The following is a 17721-nucleotide window of genomic DNA, read 5'->3' on the forward strand; positions in this document are numbered from 1 at the left end:
CCTTGATTATTATTATGATTGTATATTAACATATATATATATATATATATATATATATGTTAATCCCTGCCTTCTTTATTCATTGAAAGTCTCCGTTGGGTTTTGTGATCATCCGGGGATTGTGCCTAACGGTCTTTGGGACTCGAATATCACACGCTTCGGGTCCAAGATAACTCTCGCTTGTGGTAGAGAGTTCGTCGTGAACGGGAGTGCGACAATGCAGTGTATGGGACTACCAGGGCGGTCGACCTACTTCCCTGTTTGGAACACTTCAACTCCGTCTTGCCGTGAAGCCAGAAAGGAGACAAACGGTGTGACGTGCAAATACATTCTACAGTATAATCTTGCCTAATCTCTGATAACCACTGGAGCATTTCAAAGTGATCTGCCACCAATTAGTGTAGAACAATGACAAATGATTGTGACGACATTGAATTAGTACTTCCACATCTGATGGGACATTTGAACTAAGTAAATCAAATGCGTTTGTATCATTCAAAACTTATTCAATTAAAATCATATAACTCGTAATGCACAGATTCTTATACCCTAACATGTAAACCATTGGGAAAGATTAGTCTTATTTCGGTCTTTTATGTTCAAGAGAATGATGCGTTTTTTAAAATGCCCCTGGATATTTTCCGCCTTTATTAGAAAACATACACAAAGAGGTGAAATGTATTTTGATATCAACAAGTGATTCATGACAGATTACTACAGCGCTTTCATCACAACGTTTCAATAAGCCAACATTTTAAGTCCGTGAAGTTTCTGAGTGACATTTCATGCTTACGCTATGGGACGAATTCTGTTTATGTGGTTGTCACTATTTTTGTGTGTGGGTCAATTGTTCACAGACGATGAGTGGGAAGATATCAACATCAGCATAAAGCCCACACAAAGTATGCAAAACACGTCTAATGGTAAGTACCAAGGCTTGCAGTTATATAGCTCATCATATCCGTATGAACAAAATTTTTGTATTATAACAAATGTCCTAAAGATTATGATTATGATAATTATAATAGATAATAATAGCATGCTCATGAAGCACAATCTCGACCAGCCTCTAAGCGCTTTTGAAAAACCGTGACAACAACAGCAAAGATGACGTCAAAGATAATATCAATCAATATAAAAAATATTAGTTAGAGAGAAATGTTCATCTTCCTCGAAATTCAGTTGTCGTTAATGTGGTATTATTTCATTTGACTGCAACGGTTGATTTGAGACATGTTAGAAAACAAAGACAATCACATGAATTCAATAAAATGCCGACTTCTCTTTTGTGAGCACTCATACACTACAAACAGTTACTGTTGTACTTTGATCACCATGCAAATAAGTCTGATATCTGACAGATACAAGAATTGTTCTGTTTATATTTGCATGTACGTATTGTCGATCTGGAAAGTGTGAAAACTGTAATATTGCACAGAAAAGTGCTGTCACAAAAAGTACAAACTGATTAGGAGATTTCCCATCAACATGTACTAGTATATACTGTCAGTATTGCCTGTGTTTTGATTAAAATGCACAGGGCATAGACCGACTATTCAAGTTCTGACGTCATTTGGAGAGACAACAGTTACTGTAACTTCTTCGTCACGTGAGTTTAGTAATTGATTCAACCCATATAGCAAGTGTTTTTTTTTTTTTTTTTTTTTTACTGCATTTCCCCTTCTCACTGGCAGTAATTTCGTCAAAACTATTTTGCTGCAATTGATCTACATTTTAGGGTAATCCTTTTGTTAACATGTTTTTATGGCAAAAGCGAACCACGGGTGACAATTCATGGTAAATTCGACATCATTTTATTTGAATTTAAATTCAAGGTATGAAAGTGCTACTGCTTTATTTATAATGACAAAAAAGTCTGATACTAAAATAACATTGGAATCAATAAAGCGTTTGCCCAGTTCTTTTTTTATATGAAAGTTTGTGAGTTGAGTTCATATCTAAACAATGAACACATTATAAGAAGAAAGTCGCAGAGAATAAAGCAAGACAGACAGAAAGACGATGCATATTCAAAAGTCAGAATACCCATTGTCCATGAAGAAATGGCAAGTTGTAATGTGCTTTTTTTTTTTCAACAGGGACTGAAGAAAACATATTATTTCTGGCGACTTTATCAGGTCTTCGTAGTATCGTTACTGTCATAGAACACATTGCGTTGGTCGAACAGAAATGCATTTTCTTGAAAAAGCTCCAATCGTGAATATGGCTTACAAAAGCGATCAAGTACATTACGTCTGTCTATGCAAAGTAAACATTTACAGAAAATTTTGTTAATCCTTTATTCCTTTACAGTTTTGGTCAGGTTTGAATGCTCTGCCTGAATGTAAATCAGGGACTTGGGAACTGTTGTGATAAACATTTCGACTACAGTAATCACTTCAGAATCTGCTTATACGAATTTGTGTAATAATTCCCTTATGCTCTTTCCGTCAAGTGTGTGAACTTCTATGAGTACAACACTTCAAACCGGGCACGAATAATCTGATTTTCTGAAGTCACTCATCTCATGCTATCTTAACAATCACTCGTCAACAGCAAAAAACATTTTTTTTTTTAATGTTAGTATACTGCGATAATTCAGCAAAGTGAGAAATCTTGCCAGGTTACAGAATAGAACTATTTCTCTTCATAATGATTTGATCTGATTATAAAAACAAACAAACGTAATTTGTGCCTATAGTCATCATAAAAGAGAAAAAAAAAAACTACGAGAGCAAATTCTTCCTCCATTGATTTTTAAGGTGACGATGGACTCACTAAATGATTTATCTTCCAGATACCGAACCAGATACCGAACTTTATGAGATGAATTTTATTACTTACATCCTGGGAATCCTTCTTGGTGTTGTTTTCGCCGTGCTTGTCATACTGTCCATGATAATGGCTTGGTGGAAACATCAAAAGAAAAGGTGACTTTTTTTTAAAATACAAACTATTATATGGGATGTAAGGGAATGGGGGTGTGAATTTTTGTGAAAACTAGTTTGTAAATTTAGGGTGTGGAATCATTGTATGCAACCCAGGAAACAAATAAAGCATATTCAGAAGTGAGTGTACATTACTGAATGCACATGAATGTTGAAGTAAGTTTGCTGATTTGTATTCTTCTTACATAACTATTGGTGGGTGGACTTGTTATCACGAAAACCCGAGTTTCTGGTCGCCAGACATTTTATCATGTTATTATTCCATCTGTCGCCCAAAACTTTCATTGATACAGTATTTTTTTCAACATATTTTACGAAAACCACCACCAAATCAATAGCAAGGAGCCGCCTATGTATACACAGTCAAAAAACTAGAGAAAAAGATACGGACAACACAGAAAAACAAGCAAAGACAAAATGATGTGGAGTTGAATTTTGGAGGCTGTCAAGCGAGTGTGAGTGGTTAGACTGCCAATTTGTGAATGCAGGCTTATCATACGAGATGAGCATCTCTCCCAGTCCAAGTCCAAGTATTGAGTCAGCCTTGTGGCATTGTTTTAAAACAATAAAAGACATTCATCTTGATTTAATTTGCTGATCTCGTAAATGTTATTTTTTTTTAATAAAAATTGCATCTTTTAAAGACCCCGTATCGTGGGGATACATGGATTCGAAAGGCGGGCCCGGTTCGGGTATATTCGAAAATCCCCGTAACAAATTGTGCACAGTTTTATCACTGATCACTGATGTGCAAGTACATACTCAGCCTAAAAAATAAAAAAATAAAAAGGGGGGGGGGGGAAGGGGAGAAGAAAAATCTTGACTAGAATCGTCCCTAAAACAACTGGCTGACGAGCAATATTCGCTGTTTCGAATATGCCTCGGTGGGCAGCGAATTAAGACCGATTCAATCGGACACCAAGATTTTCCAGTGCTACCGAGTCTTTAATTATTGAAAATTCTCACCAGTCGTCTGAATAATGTGCAGGGAGAAAGCCTCGAATGATATAACAATAGGCAGTCAAGCTTACTAGACCTTCAAATTGAAATGAACCTAATCAAAAGTAAAGTGGCACGGGTGAACACAAAGAAAGGGCAAAATGAATATACCTCTTTTTGTCAGCTCTAGGATTTCCGACTTTATTACGCTAAACTACATGGTCACGCGTCAAGCGTTGTCGATACAACGACACTATACTATGTGTTTGCGCACCATGATTCTTTTGCAGTTTTTCAAATACTTTGTTTCGGTCTGATGTAGGCTTTCTCAGATTTACCGATTTATAACAACAAGAAACCCTTCAAACAGTTTTCATCTCTAATAATTGAAATCACACTAATGTTGCATTTGAAGTTTATATTGGCCATAAATATAACGCACTTTAAAGATGAGCAAACTTTCAATTTAGTTTAATAACCACTTTGAATTGTGATTTTCATGGAGATTTATATCTTTTTTCTTTGTTCCATTCATTGCAGACAGCTGGGGGAAATTACGCATTTGCTTATAGACCCTAAAGTTTAAAGCCTCTCTTTTGAGTACACACTTTTGCAAAGTGTGCCTGTCTTTCCATTGTTTAAATTGGTTTGGCAAGTCTGTTTGCACTGACGTATATATTTCATTTTAAATCTTAGATTCTGGCATTCCACAATCTACTCTTAACTATAAAATCCATGTATGGCGACTTGTTGGTGGCTTTGCGATGCACGGTCACATGCGTAAAATCATAAATTCAATTTCCCCATTAAATTGCAGACATTGGAGATCCCAAACCTCGCATCAGCCAAATGTTCACCCAAATGGCGGGCAGCTTCAGATGAATCCCATCGACACTTCTGTACAAGAGCCAATCACGACGAATCATACCGTTTTGTCGGACGCTACCAATCCCAATGCTACAACAGCTGGTAGCTTTTTGCCTCATATTCTGGGCAACACCGTCGGAGACAGAGGGGGCCATCTCGGGCACACTAGTCACATCTACCAAGATGCTGAAGAGATAGACGAGGGGCTTTCTACCTTTATCAGCATAAATCGTGGCTTCCCTTGTACAGTTCCTGACGAAAGTCACATAAATACCGGCATCGGCACTTCTTTGACCTCAATGAATATTCCTTCTGATAATGAATATTGTGGCCTGCAGGAGACATCGCTGGACCAACCAGCGTGTGCTTATGGAGATGATAATGACTACCAGGCTGTAGACCTTTGTAAATCGGACGGGAGGATGAATGGTGCCATTAGATCCACTGGTAAAGCGTGCTTGTTTGATGACAGTTATTACAATTCACTGACGTTATTTCACGATTCATCCGAAATGCCTACAGAAAGCGAGTACGATAGCCTCAATCATGCTTTCCCTGACGACAGAACAGGAAGTCGCAACCCTGGTCTCTCACCTATTGGCCAAACTTCACAGCATAAGATCTACCCTGACAGAAAATATAGCAAGCCCTGTTCCAGCAAGGATGCCATAAAAGCCATGCCTTCTGAAGACGTCTTCTACTATCAACTGAATCCGGAGCAACAAAGTGACACTGATACCAACAAGCAACCGCGATGTCCTGATGCCTTCGACTCCAGAGATTATAGTCTGTTGAATCCTGAAAAAGACTTCGCCAATGATCTTCGTTCTAAGATGATAGAAGGGGACAGCTTCAATGATTGTCACGACACTGAGACTCAGAACCCGGAGAGTTTTACGTCAAGATCCCAAACCCGAGAGGACATGTACGCGACGGTGAACAAAACAGTAGGTAACATTTCGATCGTAGAACCGCCACCGTGTGAGGAGCTCTATGCACAGGTGGATAAAACACGAGGAGCTTCTAGGGTTGAGTCAGAGCCAACGATGCAGGAAGAAATCTATATGAACTACACTAATATGTAGGTGGCTATTTAAAAGAAGACACTGTGAGTTCTCACAGAATGTATATACCGAAACAGCACATATCATCAAGTTCTTAGAAAGTATATTGTGATCGTTATTTTGAAATCTTTCACTTTATTGCTAATATCAATATGCAAATTAAGTATATGAACGACATTTTATAATAAAGTAATAGACAAAATTGCAAAAGAGACAAGATGATTCAAATAGCGATTAATTTTTTTTTAATGTATCATTATAGTGTTGATGGATATCTTAAAGTTTGATGATGTAATATAGTGTATAAATTCAACCAAGTAGCTTATTATTAACATTTTTCCTTTTTCCTCTAAGATTTCATGCTTTCAAGGATTAAGCCATGGTAATAACTGTGCTTACATCCGTGTACATGTACAAAGATTACGGCGTATTATCAGCTCAACTGACAACCCCCCCCCAAAAAAAAACAAAAACAAACAACACAAACAAACAAACAAACAAAAAAACAAACAAAAACAAACAAGCACACAAACAAACAAACTGAAGAGCTGTACATTACAGGTCTGTAATAATTTTAAATGAAACGCAGTCTGGAGACTATATTGTCACTATAGTAATCTGTTACAGGGTGATGGGTGACACGAGCAAGACAGAAATTGAAATGAATGATAATAGCACTCGGTGAAAATAGTAACGATTGATGTAATCACCATGTACAAGGAAAAATGCATACATCCGAGTGTAATAAAGTTTCAAGTTCTCAGACTTGATAACCAAATTGTCGCAGTGAGATCAGAATGAATCCATTTCTAAACCATGTATTTCATGATTACATAGATAACGTATGAACTTGACAGAATATCAAACTCATGTTAAATTGATACATGTATGTGATGCTAAAACCGTAACAATTATAACGTGAGACCAAAAGAATAGGGTATGATTTTAAAGAATTCCATTCACTCACGGTATTGTCTTCATCACTGGACTGGAGTGAAATGTTATCTCGTGTTATCGTAACGATGGACACGCTTGTATGTATGATGGTTGTTTTTCTATATTCAAATGTGTAATTTCTTAACTGATATATGTGTGCTTTTCAATGATGAAAAGTTTGTGCCTATTATTACCATAATCCTATTAAAAGAACGGCAAAGAAATCGTCAATTACATACAGTCCGACCTCTCCTATCCGGCCTCCCTTTATCCGGATGCGATCTCGGCGTGATTTTTTTTTTTCAATCTAATGATTACGGGGAAAAGGGGCATTTCAAACTCAAACAAAATTCCTAGACGAACCCACATGAATTAAATATTATTCTCAATAAAATGAAGATACATTTACATCTAATTTTCTTCTAACATGCATTCGGACATTTACTACCCCCCCCCCCCCCAAATCACCGTAGGAACATAAACAGAAAAATTTATCATTAAATCAAGGCACGGTACAGGCGATCGTTCGTCGGCAGCTGCGCGTATTAAACATTGAGTCTCAAATCCCTTATCCGCATTAGCTCAGGTCCCTACATGTCCGGATAGAGAGGTCGGACTGTATATGCACAGTTCAAATAGAAATGACATGAACGTTTTCCTATATTTTAGCATAAAAATCACAAATTAACACAAAGTTGTCACTTCCAACTTTACGTGAGGACTCAAAATAGGTGATCGACGTAATTCAACCTATATAGTCAGTCTTTAATTTGGTATATTTTCTGAAAGAGTCATGACAGAGTTAATCAGTTTCTGGATTTTTGTCGATGGTAAAAATTTTGTACCATTCATTACCTAAACCCATCACAAGAACGGCAAAGAAATTGTAAATAACATATACGCAGTTTCAATAGAAATGACATGAAAATTTTGCTACATTTTAGCATATGATATGAGAGTTAGCATTCTAGCAAATGAAATAGAAAAGGTAATAATGCTGCTCAAATACCGAACGACTTTGGAACTAACACAGGTATGACACGTCGAAGTACAGATTTTGAATGAATGGTTTCCGAAGTTACAGTTTGTGTGTCATCTAAATCACCTATTTGAAATGTGCTTGTTTAAATATCTGCAACATGGTGACGAATCAGAAATATACGTGACGAATCTTTCATCATTTGCTTGGTTGTCCACATTTGCGTGAGATATAAGATAGAGGAGGTCAGTTGAACTCAAGAATCGCAAGTAATCTTAATGGACATTTGTAGGCTAATTTCCTATGTAAAAAGTAGATGCACTTAACATTTACATCACATTATTATTGGTTATCATAGCAAACAATCAATTAAGGCAGTTGTTTATTGCCTTTGTGCGGTGAATTTGCGTTCGTGAGGATTATTTCTCTTTTCAAGGAAAAAATGCGTTGTCCACAAAGCTTTTCAGCTGTCTCTGAAGGAGTGGAAAGAGAGTTAAGTTTCAATTACGCTTACCGACATGGAACAGAATGCATAAGATACCATTTATGTGTATGTAATTGTGATAACAGTGCAATAAAAAAATTGTAAGAATAAAAGCAGGGGCTTAAATGCAAAATAAAAAACAATCTTCTGATAATTATAATTATTGTATAGCACAGTCTACGTTTCGTGCGTGTATGTGTTTTTATTCCTACGTATAGGACACCAGAAAGAGAGAGAGAGAGAGAGAGAGGGAAAAAAAGTTAGTCTAACCCTGTATATACAAATATATGTAAACTTAGATATAAAAAAAAACCATGCCCTTGAAAAAAAAAAAAACTTACGAGAAAACTAAACAACTGCGATAACATCAAGAATTTTTAGATTTACAATATGTATATTGTAGTTGCTCCGCGTATTGGCAGTACTAGAAATAGCAATAATAATGTCATAACAGAGGAATGCATTAAATGCCAATCTTGATTTTAATTAAAATCCGAATTTCCGGGTGTCCTCCCCCTTCGTCAGGGATGACAGTGCGAATGAATTTTCACAGAAAATGAAAATTCATTCGCACTGTCATCCCTGACGAAGGGGGAGGACCCCCCGTAAATTCGGATTTTTAATTAAAATCAAGATTGGCATTTAATGTATTCCTCTGTTGTGACATTATTATTGCTATATATATATATATATATATATATATATATATATATATATATGTATATATATATATATACACACACACATATATATATATATATATCCGTTGGGTATATATCCGTCGGGAATATATTGTTGAGGGTCGAAAAGCGCTCAATGCTGTAAAGCAGAGCATATTAGGCGTACCTGTGTTTTGGTGCCTTGTCTGCTACCGGCGGTTTCACGCTGTCGCGATCTTCAGGCAGACTGGCAAAGTCAGTTTGCCTTCAGGCATATATATATATATATATATATATATATATATATATATATATATAGATAGATAGATATAGATATAGATATATATAGATATAGATATAGATATATATACATACACACACAGTATAAGATTTTGACTTAGTTCCACTTTTGTGGATTTTGAGTTGGGCGGTCAAATTTAAAGCGAACAAAACGATGCACTGTATAGAGCAACTATCAAAAATCCCTCAAATGAAAATGATTTCTGAAAAGAACGCAACAAAAACAAAGTTTACTCGGAGCGAAGAGTGCTACTTCCACTTTTGGTTGCCGAATGAGTGTGGAATTAACAAATTTGCTTTCCACGTCTTGTCCGCGCCCTAGTGGACGCCTGGTCTTAGTGGCCACGTAAAAGATAAGTTTGATTGTGCAATGATTTTCCTGACAGAAAATTTTGCTGTATGATAGTTTTCTTCAGTTTAAAAGTCCCTGCAGTGGTAAACCGCTTCCGGGTTTGTACTTTTCCACAATGAATCATTCATCGCCATTTTGGGGTTAACCGAAATTAAGTCGTGATATTCTGTTATTTTTCAATTGATAGTGACTATTCATCTTTTCACATTTGCAGTTTAGTCGATGTTAGTATTTTATGACCAAAAACTTAAAACAGAGACATTGGGTTTCTTATAGATGATGGGAAAGAAAAGAACAGACCGAACAACAGAGACCCCGCTTTGTATACTTTAAATGAGCGTTTATTCTTTTGATTCATAAGATTTATTCATTATTATTCTTGAAATATATTGTAATAACAAATTTCACAAATTCATATCAAACAGAAAAAAAGAAGGAAATGGATTCGTTCTTTGGAATGATAGATGATAAGGCTTTCTGCAAAGGAAAGGAAAATTCACGGGTGCACGTCACGAGCTCGACACCCACGAGTCGTACAGCCCAGGAGTCATATAGACCTAACGAGCCATGCTGCCCATGAACTCGACACTATACACGAGGCAAATAAGGCCGATGAATCAACACTAGGCAAAAACAGTCCACGAGTCCAACACTAAATAGACAAGGCCCACGAGTTCGACACTCATTACATCACGGGGCTTAAACCTCCCATTCAAAGATATTAAACATGAATAACATTTCGTGAAATTGCAAATAGAGTTTTAAAGCTTGCTCCAGTTATTACAATTCCCGACCTCACGGAAATGATTTTTGCGACATATAAAGCGAGGAGAATACCATTCTCCTGTTTTTTCGAAAACCTAAAGAATCTCGCAAAATACGCCTGATACTTGTGACGTCACTGAATGGAATCAGCAAGCAAGAGCAGACTACGTCCTATAGATAATGCACAGGCTGATGATGATGATGATTTTGTATAGTGTCAAAATATCTGTTGTATACAGAAACATTCAAAGGCGCAGATTCCTGCAAGAAATTTAGCAATTAAATGCCTGGTTAAACAATTTGAGTCTTGAGTGAGGTTTTGAAGTGCTTTACCATGTCAATTTCACGGAAAAAAAAAAAAAAAAAACGGGATGAAGTTCCATAGGCGAGGAGCGATAGAAGAAAACGCCCGGTCTCAAAGGTGTAACTGTTTTCCTTGGTGAGCGTTTAATTGGTATCTAGTCGGGATAAATGCCATGCTAGTGTAAAGTGAATCTAACGTTTGCAAAGTAAATCTTTCATTTTGAATGATCTGCTTTTAAAACATCAACAGTAACCAAATAATCTTCAAAAAGAAGGTAAAATTCCATGTCTCTAAGGCACTTACCCGCCCCGAACACTTCGCCAAAGGTCATTGTCAACATTCGCTGGCCTTGCTACTGTTTGACGTCAGAAAAACCTTCGCTGATTTTTCCCGAATTCATCCAAAAGTGCTTGCATTACCGCAGACATCGTATGAATTTTAGCATAAACACAGAGTATAAATCTGTGCCAAATTTTAATGTGCACTTTAATGTCTCGTGGGCCTTTTTGCCTAGTGTCGGACTCATGGGCCTTATTTGCCTCGCGTCGAGCTCATGGGCTGTATAACCCGTGGACCTTCTTTCAATATTTAAATCGTGGGCCGTATGACTCGTGCGTGTCATTCTCTTGAGATGACCTCAAATCAACAACTGTATTAATACTTATTGTTTTTAAATCACACTTGCCTAACAGTTTTGAGTTTCATACAGGGGCTAAAAATGTTTAAAAATACCTTTTTTTCTTCAAGATGCCTTCAGAGAAGGTCGGAAGAAGATCATCTTAACGTTCTAACCACCCCTAGCATCTCCAAGTTATGCTGATCATAACATCCTACATAAATTACTTTGATGTTCAAAACCAACATCCTACATAAATTACTTTAATGTTCAAAACTAACATCTGGCACGATGATTTGAATCACACGCAGTGAAGAGTGTAGATATCAGGCATGCAGATTGTTTAAGGACATGAGCCATTATTGCCCTATAAAGCAGAACGAATTGCAGAAACAAAAGTAATTAAACTAATCATATCTATCGAGGGACGGAGTTTCTGTTGTAATGCAAAGAGAACATCTGATTGACATTTTCAAGAGGTTACTGCATTTCTTAATGCACTACTTCCTTGAAGGCCTTGGAAACATGAAGAGATATCACAATTCAACTTCGAAAGGTAAACGCAGGGAGTGGTCGTGCAGTTGCGCAGCCTCACGTGAGCAAATCTGATTCTACTTTTTGAATGGCATCAGCAGGCACAAAATAAGCAGAAGTGGACACTGCTCAATTCTACATTTTACAACAAAGGGAAGGATAATAGAACAACAAAGATATCTTATACCTTCATTATGCAGTAAATTAGACTGCCTTGGCGTGGGCATTATTCTGAGAATTACCATAGTCAGATATAGTTTTTCCATATTGCTTTTATCGCAATGGAAGGAAGAATGCAGTCCGGTTCGTTTTGGTTTGCCTGTTTCATCTTTTGCTGTCCTTTCGTGAATTCTTCAGCGGTAGACTTACAAACGACAGGTATGTATACCTAACATTTTATTCAGACTTTCAAAAGTACTAAAAGCACTACAATTTTCATTGAGATACACTGGTTAAAGTCTACAACATTTTTGTCTTATGACATCTAAAAAGACGAAAGAACCACTAGAAATAGAACGTAGGTTAGATTGTTTTTAAAGCTTTTGCTGAATATATGTATTCCTATAATTATTTTCATAGTGCTTTTCTCTCTCTCTCTTTTTTTTTTTTTTTTTTTTTTTTTTTTTACAAAACAAAATACCACAAGATCTGTTTATCATTGCGTTGTTTTTTTTTTAATCTCCAGCTGAATTTACTTTTAACTGTTCGGGAAAGCCGCTGGAACATGAGATATGGTGTGGCAGAAGCTGCGTTAAAAACGGTAATAGCTGGGTTCTACGGGCACCTCTTGGACGGCGAATTGTCTCTACCTTGGAGTCCATTAACAACAGATTCACGGCATTCAACATGATCGATGAAATATCAAACACGAAGACTTCTTTCCTAATTCTCGGTCAAAACCAGCCTTCCTCCACTTTATCTCTTACCCATCGAGTGAAGCTATCGTTACGGTATATATACCTACCCAGGTAAATTCAAGATCAACGTAACTTGTTACGGGGGTAAGTACTGTATATTGTTATAGTGTTATTTGCATGAGTATATAAATATGAATATCTCTATAATCTGTATATGATTTTTACTACTGTCGCAAATTACTTTCTCTTTTCTCTTATTCTTTTCTTGGAACGTGATCTTTTTCTCTTGTGTGTGTGTGTGTGTGTGTGTGTGTGTGTGTGTGACATTGACCTTTCACTCACCAAAGACCGTCATAGCAGTGGCTATTTCCTTTTGTAAAGTTCTTCTTTGGTGGCTACGTGAACTAAACAAATTTTGACTTTATGCATTCAATAGTATCTGTGCTTACTTCGGTGAAAAGTACTGTAGAGAGAATGATATTTCTCATGAATTGCTTGCAATATAGATATTATTCAATCTTAATCCACGTTAGCAGCCTGTGTTCACGACTTTGAAAAAGTTTCTTTCAATGTTTTACCAAGAAGGTTGGATTTCCACCTGGCTAATAGTTATTAAAGCAGCTGTAAGTTTCCGAGAATAGAGGCGCAAGAGCAGTTCACATGAATAAAATCATGCTTATGCCTTTCCTGTCAGAGGTTTGAAACCATTTTCTTTCTGAGCAATCTCAATTAAGATTCATCTCGAAGTCTAAAATATTGTAGGAGATATATTGCTTATTATTCATTAACTGAAATGAGATTTCGCCTTTATGATAAAACGTATGATACGAAAGTAAATTCCGTCCAGAAATATACGCAAAAGTATGGATCAAAGCTGTGTGTGTTGTGAAAGACGAGTGTTTGAAAGTGCAACCTCCTGGAAAACCGATTTCATCACTTTTCCGCTTAATTCCGACAAATAAGACTAATATGGCATAGTCTCCAAGTACAGTTCTTTATAGAGTAGTACGTTAAGTGATTGCCCGGAAGTGCCCAGTCGAGTGATGTTTATTTTTATTTCATCAATCTTTGCGCAATTTCTGTTAGCGCATTCCCGTGTCTTTATACCATTGTCTGTCGCTAATTTTTTATACCAAGGGATGAAGAAAAGTTATTACCATAATTAAAACTTATAAAGATCTTCTATAGAGAAATGATGGCTGAGGCGTATCAAGGCAATTACCCCCAAAGGCAATTACCCCTGGCTAATACTTGTTAGTGATAAGGTTAGAGTAAAGATTAGGGTTAGGGTAAGGGTTTAGGGTTAGAGTTTGGATTAGGGTTAGGATTAGGTTCAGGATTAGGATTGGGGTTAGGGTCGGGGGAAGGGTCCTGGGTAAGTGCCCAGGGAGTAATTGCCCTAGACCCGGTTGAGGTTTATCCAGCTTGGAACATACTTCGACTTTTACTTTAATGCCTTCATATAGACATGGGTTCAAGGGGAATAAGACAGTTGGACTCCTTCTCTTGATCCTCCTAGGTTTTATATCAAGTCGAATAAGGGGACAAGGTTTTGTATTCAGGCATCCATTTGTCACTTTGCAGAGTGGATGCAGTGAGAATATAGTGTGACTTACAAATCACGTCATTTGCATGAATCAATTTTGTATCATAGCTTTGCTGACAGATCTAGAGACCTGGCTAAAAGTTTTCTGTAAGACATTCTTTGTGTTGATGTTCCATCTGGACAAATAGGCATTCTGTGTACCATAGGCATGTCTTCAGCTATGACACTATAATAATCATAATATTCATTAGTGTGTTCTTTCATTTCCGATTAGCATTATCAGGTTACACGCACAGCTTCCCCGGGGTAAAGTTTTGATTATATCCAAAATAGAATTGACAATGACGACTCTTTTGATGAATTTATGTAAATGAAACATTTGTCAAAGTAGGCATGGTAGAGAGAATTTCATTCAATGACTTTCTGTAACAAAAACGCGTAATCATCATTCTCCTTGTTATCTCTAATACCCTGCAACACGTTGTGCTCATTCAATACAATTGTGTTCGTTCAATACTCATACCATGTTTGAATGGAGCATTCCATTCAATACTATACCAATAAACTGAAGCAATAGAGCATGAAACTACTGTTCATCAATCTTCAAGGAATACCGTCGGTGAAGCTGGTTGACGGACCCTCTCACCTGGACGGCCTACTAGTCACCGGATCAGACCGATATGTCTGCTTTGATGGATTTAACAACGCAACTGCAAAACTGTTCTGCAGAGAGATCGGCTTTCCAGCGGCAAAGGAGTTCTCTGGTCAGATTTTGACCAGTGATCATACAGCAGCAGGGAGGAGGGTTGAACGCCTATTGTGTTCGAACGGTGACTACAGAATTTGACAATGAAATTAATACTCGTAGTACTCGATGCGTACTCGAGTGTAAAATACCTCACTGAAAGATCATGATTATTTCGATTAAAAACACATGGTAAATTCATCGCTCAATATTTGCCGAATAGTGCAACTTATTTTCATTGTCATAACTTGATTTCTTTTAAAATTCCCGTCTTATTCGGTTACTACTGTTGACATTATTACAATTTTCCATTACATGGGTCATTTCTTGCTGACTCTTAGTAACATCGTGAGTTCTTGAACGTGACTGACATAAACGTTGATAACTACCTAATGAATCAGTGTTAAGTAGCAGCCACGATATTCACGTCGATGTGTGTCAATCAGTTGCCCCCCCCAAAAAAAAACCCCAAACAAACAAACAAAAACAAAAACAAAAACAAAACAAAGCAAAACAAAACAAAACAAAACTCAAGAATTTCATTGATTTGAATAAATACGCAGTACCCAGCACCCAGCACTAACTGTCGGGCGGAAGCTCAGTGGTCTAGTGGATAAGACACCTGTACGGTGATCAGAAGGTCGTAACTTCAAATCCTGCCCAAGTATGTATGCCCATGATTTGTTTCGTGGCTACTACTAAAAACTGATTAATTTCGTGCATATATTTACGTCGATGTACATTATAGGGCAATTTGTCAATCAGTTGCAATAAAACCAACTCTACGCAAGAATTTCATTACTTTGAATAAATCGTGAGCTTTAAATTAAGAAACTATTGCATAGCTCAATTGTCCTCGATACCAATGTACAGGATCTCTACGTTTGGATGAATGCTTATCGACAACCATCGAGTGTTCTTCAAACAGAGCTGTTAGGCTCAAATGCCGAGGTAAGACATACCGTATACAGAATCCATGAATAATTATGCGTATACACTCTTTACTTGTGAACACACTTTTGGCTCGTGTTTTGAAAAAGAAATCGAAAAGATCGAGAAAAAAAAAAGAATCACAATATTCATGACTTTCAGAGGATTACGTCCGGAGATTCGAGTTGTAGGGTACCATTGGCACTCGAAGTTGATGTTGCAAAATATTGGAAGGAAAAGATAGAGACACAATTTTCAGAGTTACTGTTTGAGAAAGAAAACCTCACATGGAGATCCTTAATCTTTAATCCTCCTTGAAATGTTTTAAAGTCTCCATGTTTGTATGAATATATATTTGGTTTATGGAATTGATATAATTGTAAAATGATTGTTAGTGTTAAATATTATATTGTTGAAATCGGCGCATTATTTTCACGGATGTCATCTGTATTATATGTTCTTACAATTGTGATTTGTAAGTTTCGATGTATACCTGCATTTATCTAAATAATTGACCTGGTTATGTATGTTCTATAATTCCTTGAATAAAGAAATGATTCCATCCCCCCCCAAAAAAAGTAAATATATGTATTTCGCAATATAATCAAACACGTTTACGTACACATATCATGAACTTGATTTTGTTTAAACTGTGAGAAATAACCCTTATCATTATGCCAGTATGCAGTTACAAAATCCCCTTTGTTGGATGATTCCCTGTTCCTTAAATTGAATATGCTCTTTATTTACATTGACTGTATGTTTTCTATCTCTACTTTAATTATCTAAAGTTATTGACACCTGCATGAAAAATGATAAGGATGATATTATAAAAGCCGCACTTGCTGGTTTTCATCATCATATTTTGAAACTGCGTAGAACCCGGATTTCTCGGATGCTACACGGATAACCAACAGGAGTTTCAGGCAGTTTCTAACTTTGGACTTGGCCTTCATTCGGACGAAGAGTGTATATCTGCCTGTTTTGAAAACCTCGTAGATAATAACGTTGCTGTTATGCATCAAGAGGGATGCATATGTTTCCAGTCAGAAGTGTATACAAACGTCCTTTCTGGCGGAAGCTTTTCCCACGATTGGACATGTCCTCTCAGGACACAGCTTGAATCCAACCAATTTTATTCATTTAACCGTGAGTATCAGAAGTATTTTTTTTTTAACAGAGAGTGAAATGCATGCAGCCAAACATCAGTCAACGTAGTAGGTGTGAATTGGTCCTGATAGTTTAAATCTGTAATGCCCACATTACTTTGAAATGTTTATAACTTATCAAAAATGATCTTCAATATATACATATATATTTCCGTGGCTACTGTATTTGCTACTTCTTCAATGATCATCACAGAAGCACAAATTTGTCCACACTGTGGACACTGTGGAAAAATTGACTTTGTTATTGCACGTACTTGCTTTTAATTGAAATAACAAGTTATTCCAAACCTTCTGGTAAATAATACATGAGTCTTTTAATATTGTTATTTTACAAGAGTTCACTGATCAATTGATTATCACTGATTTTTTATTATCTTTGTGGATGGCATCATACATTAAGATTACAGAAACTACAAGGATTAATTATCATGTATGATATATGGGTAAGTGTATTATTCATATTTCTTAGTGATTCTATACATGGCTTGGAAAAATTAGATTGAGTCATACATTTTCCTTGTACGTGTAATAAAAGTGTGTGTGTGAGTGTGTGTGTGTGTGTGTTTGTGTATGTGCTGGTCTTTCTGATCTGAGATCCGCGGGTACTTCATTGTCGCGTCGGTCCAATTAAGGGACTAACAAGTGAATTATTATGTTGTAGGAAAAAAAGATATATTGTGATATATTCTCCTTCATTATTATCATGATTGCATATTAACATGGATTA

The 17721-nt window shown here is 36.6% G+C and overlaps 1 protein-coding gene across 1 annotated transcript; it reads left to right on the plus strand.

Annotated features, from left to right (window-relative positions):
- The first annotated feature begins 217 nt into the window (after positions 1–217).
- Positions 218–5839, plus strand: LOC140240904 (uncharacterized). The gene is made up of 5 exons (XM_072320681.1): positions 218–311; positions 858–923; positions 1541–1609; positions 2798–2930; positions 4705–5839. The coding sequence occupies exons 1-5, from the start codon at positions 218–220 to the stop codon at positions 5837–5839; spliced, it is 1497 nt and encodes a 498-aa protein (XP_072176782.1).
- Positions 5840–17721: the final 11882 nt, after the last annotated feature.

This window comes from Diadema setosum, chromosome 17, assembly GCF_964275005.1.
Source record: "Diadema setosum chromosome 17, eeDiaSeto1, whole genome shotgun sequence".
NCBI classification, from domain to species: Eukaryota; Metazoa; Echinodermata; class Echinoidea; order Diadematoida; family Diadematidae; genus Diadema; species Diadema setosum.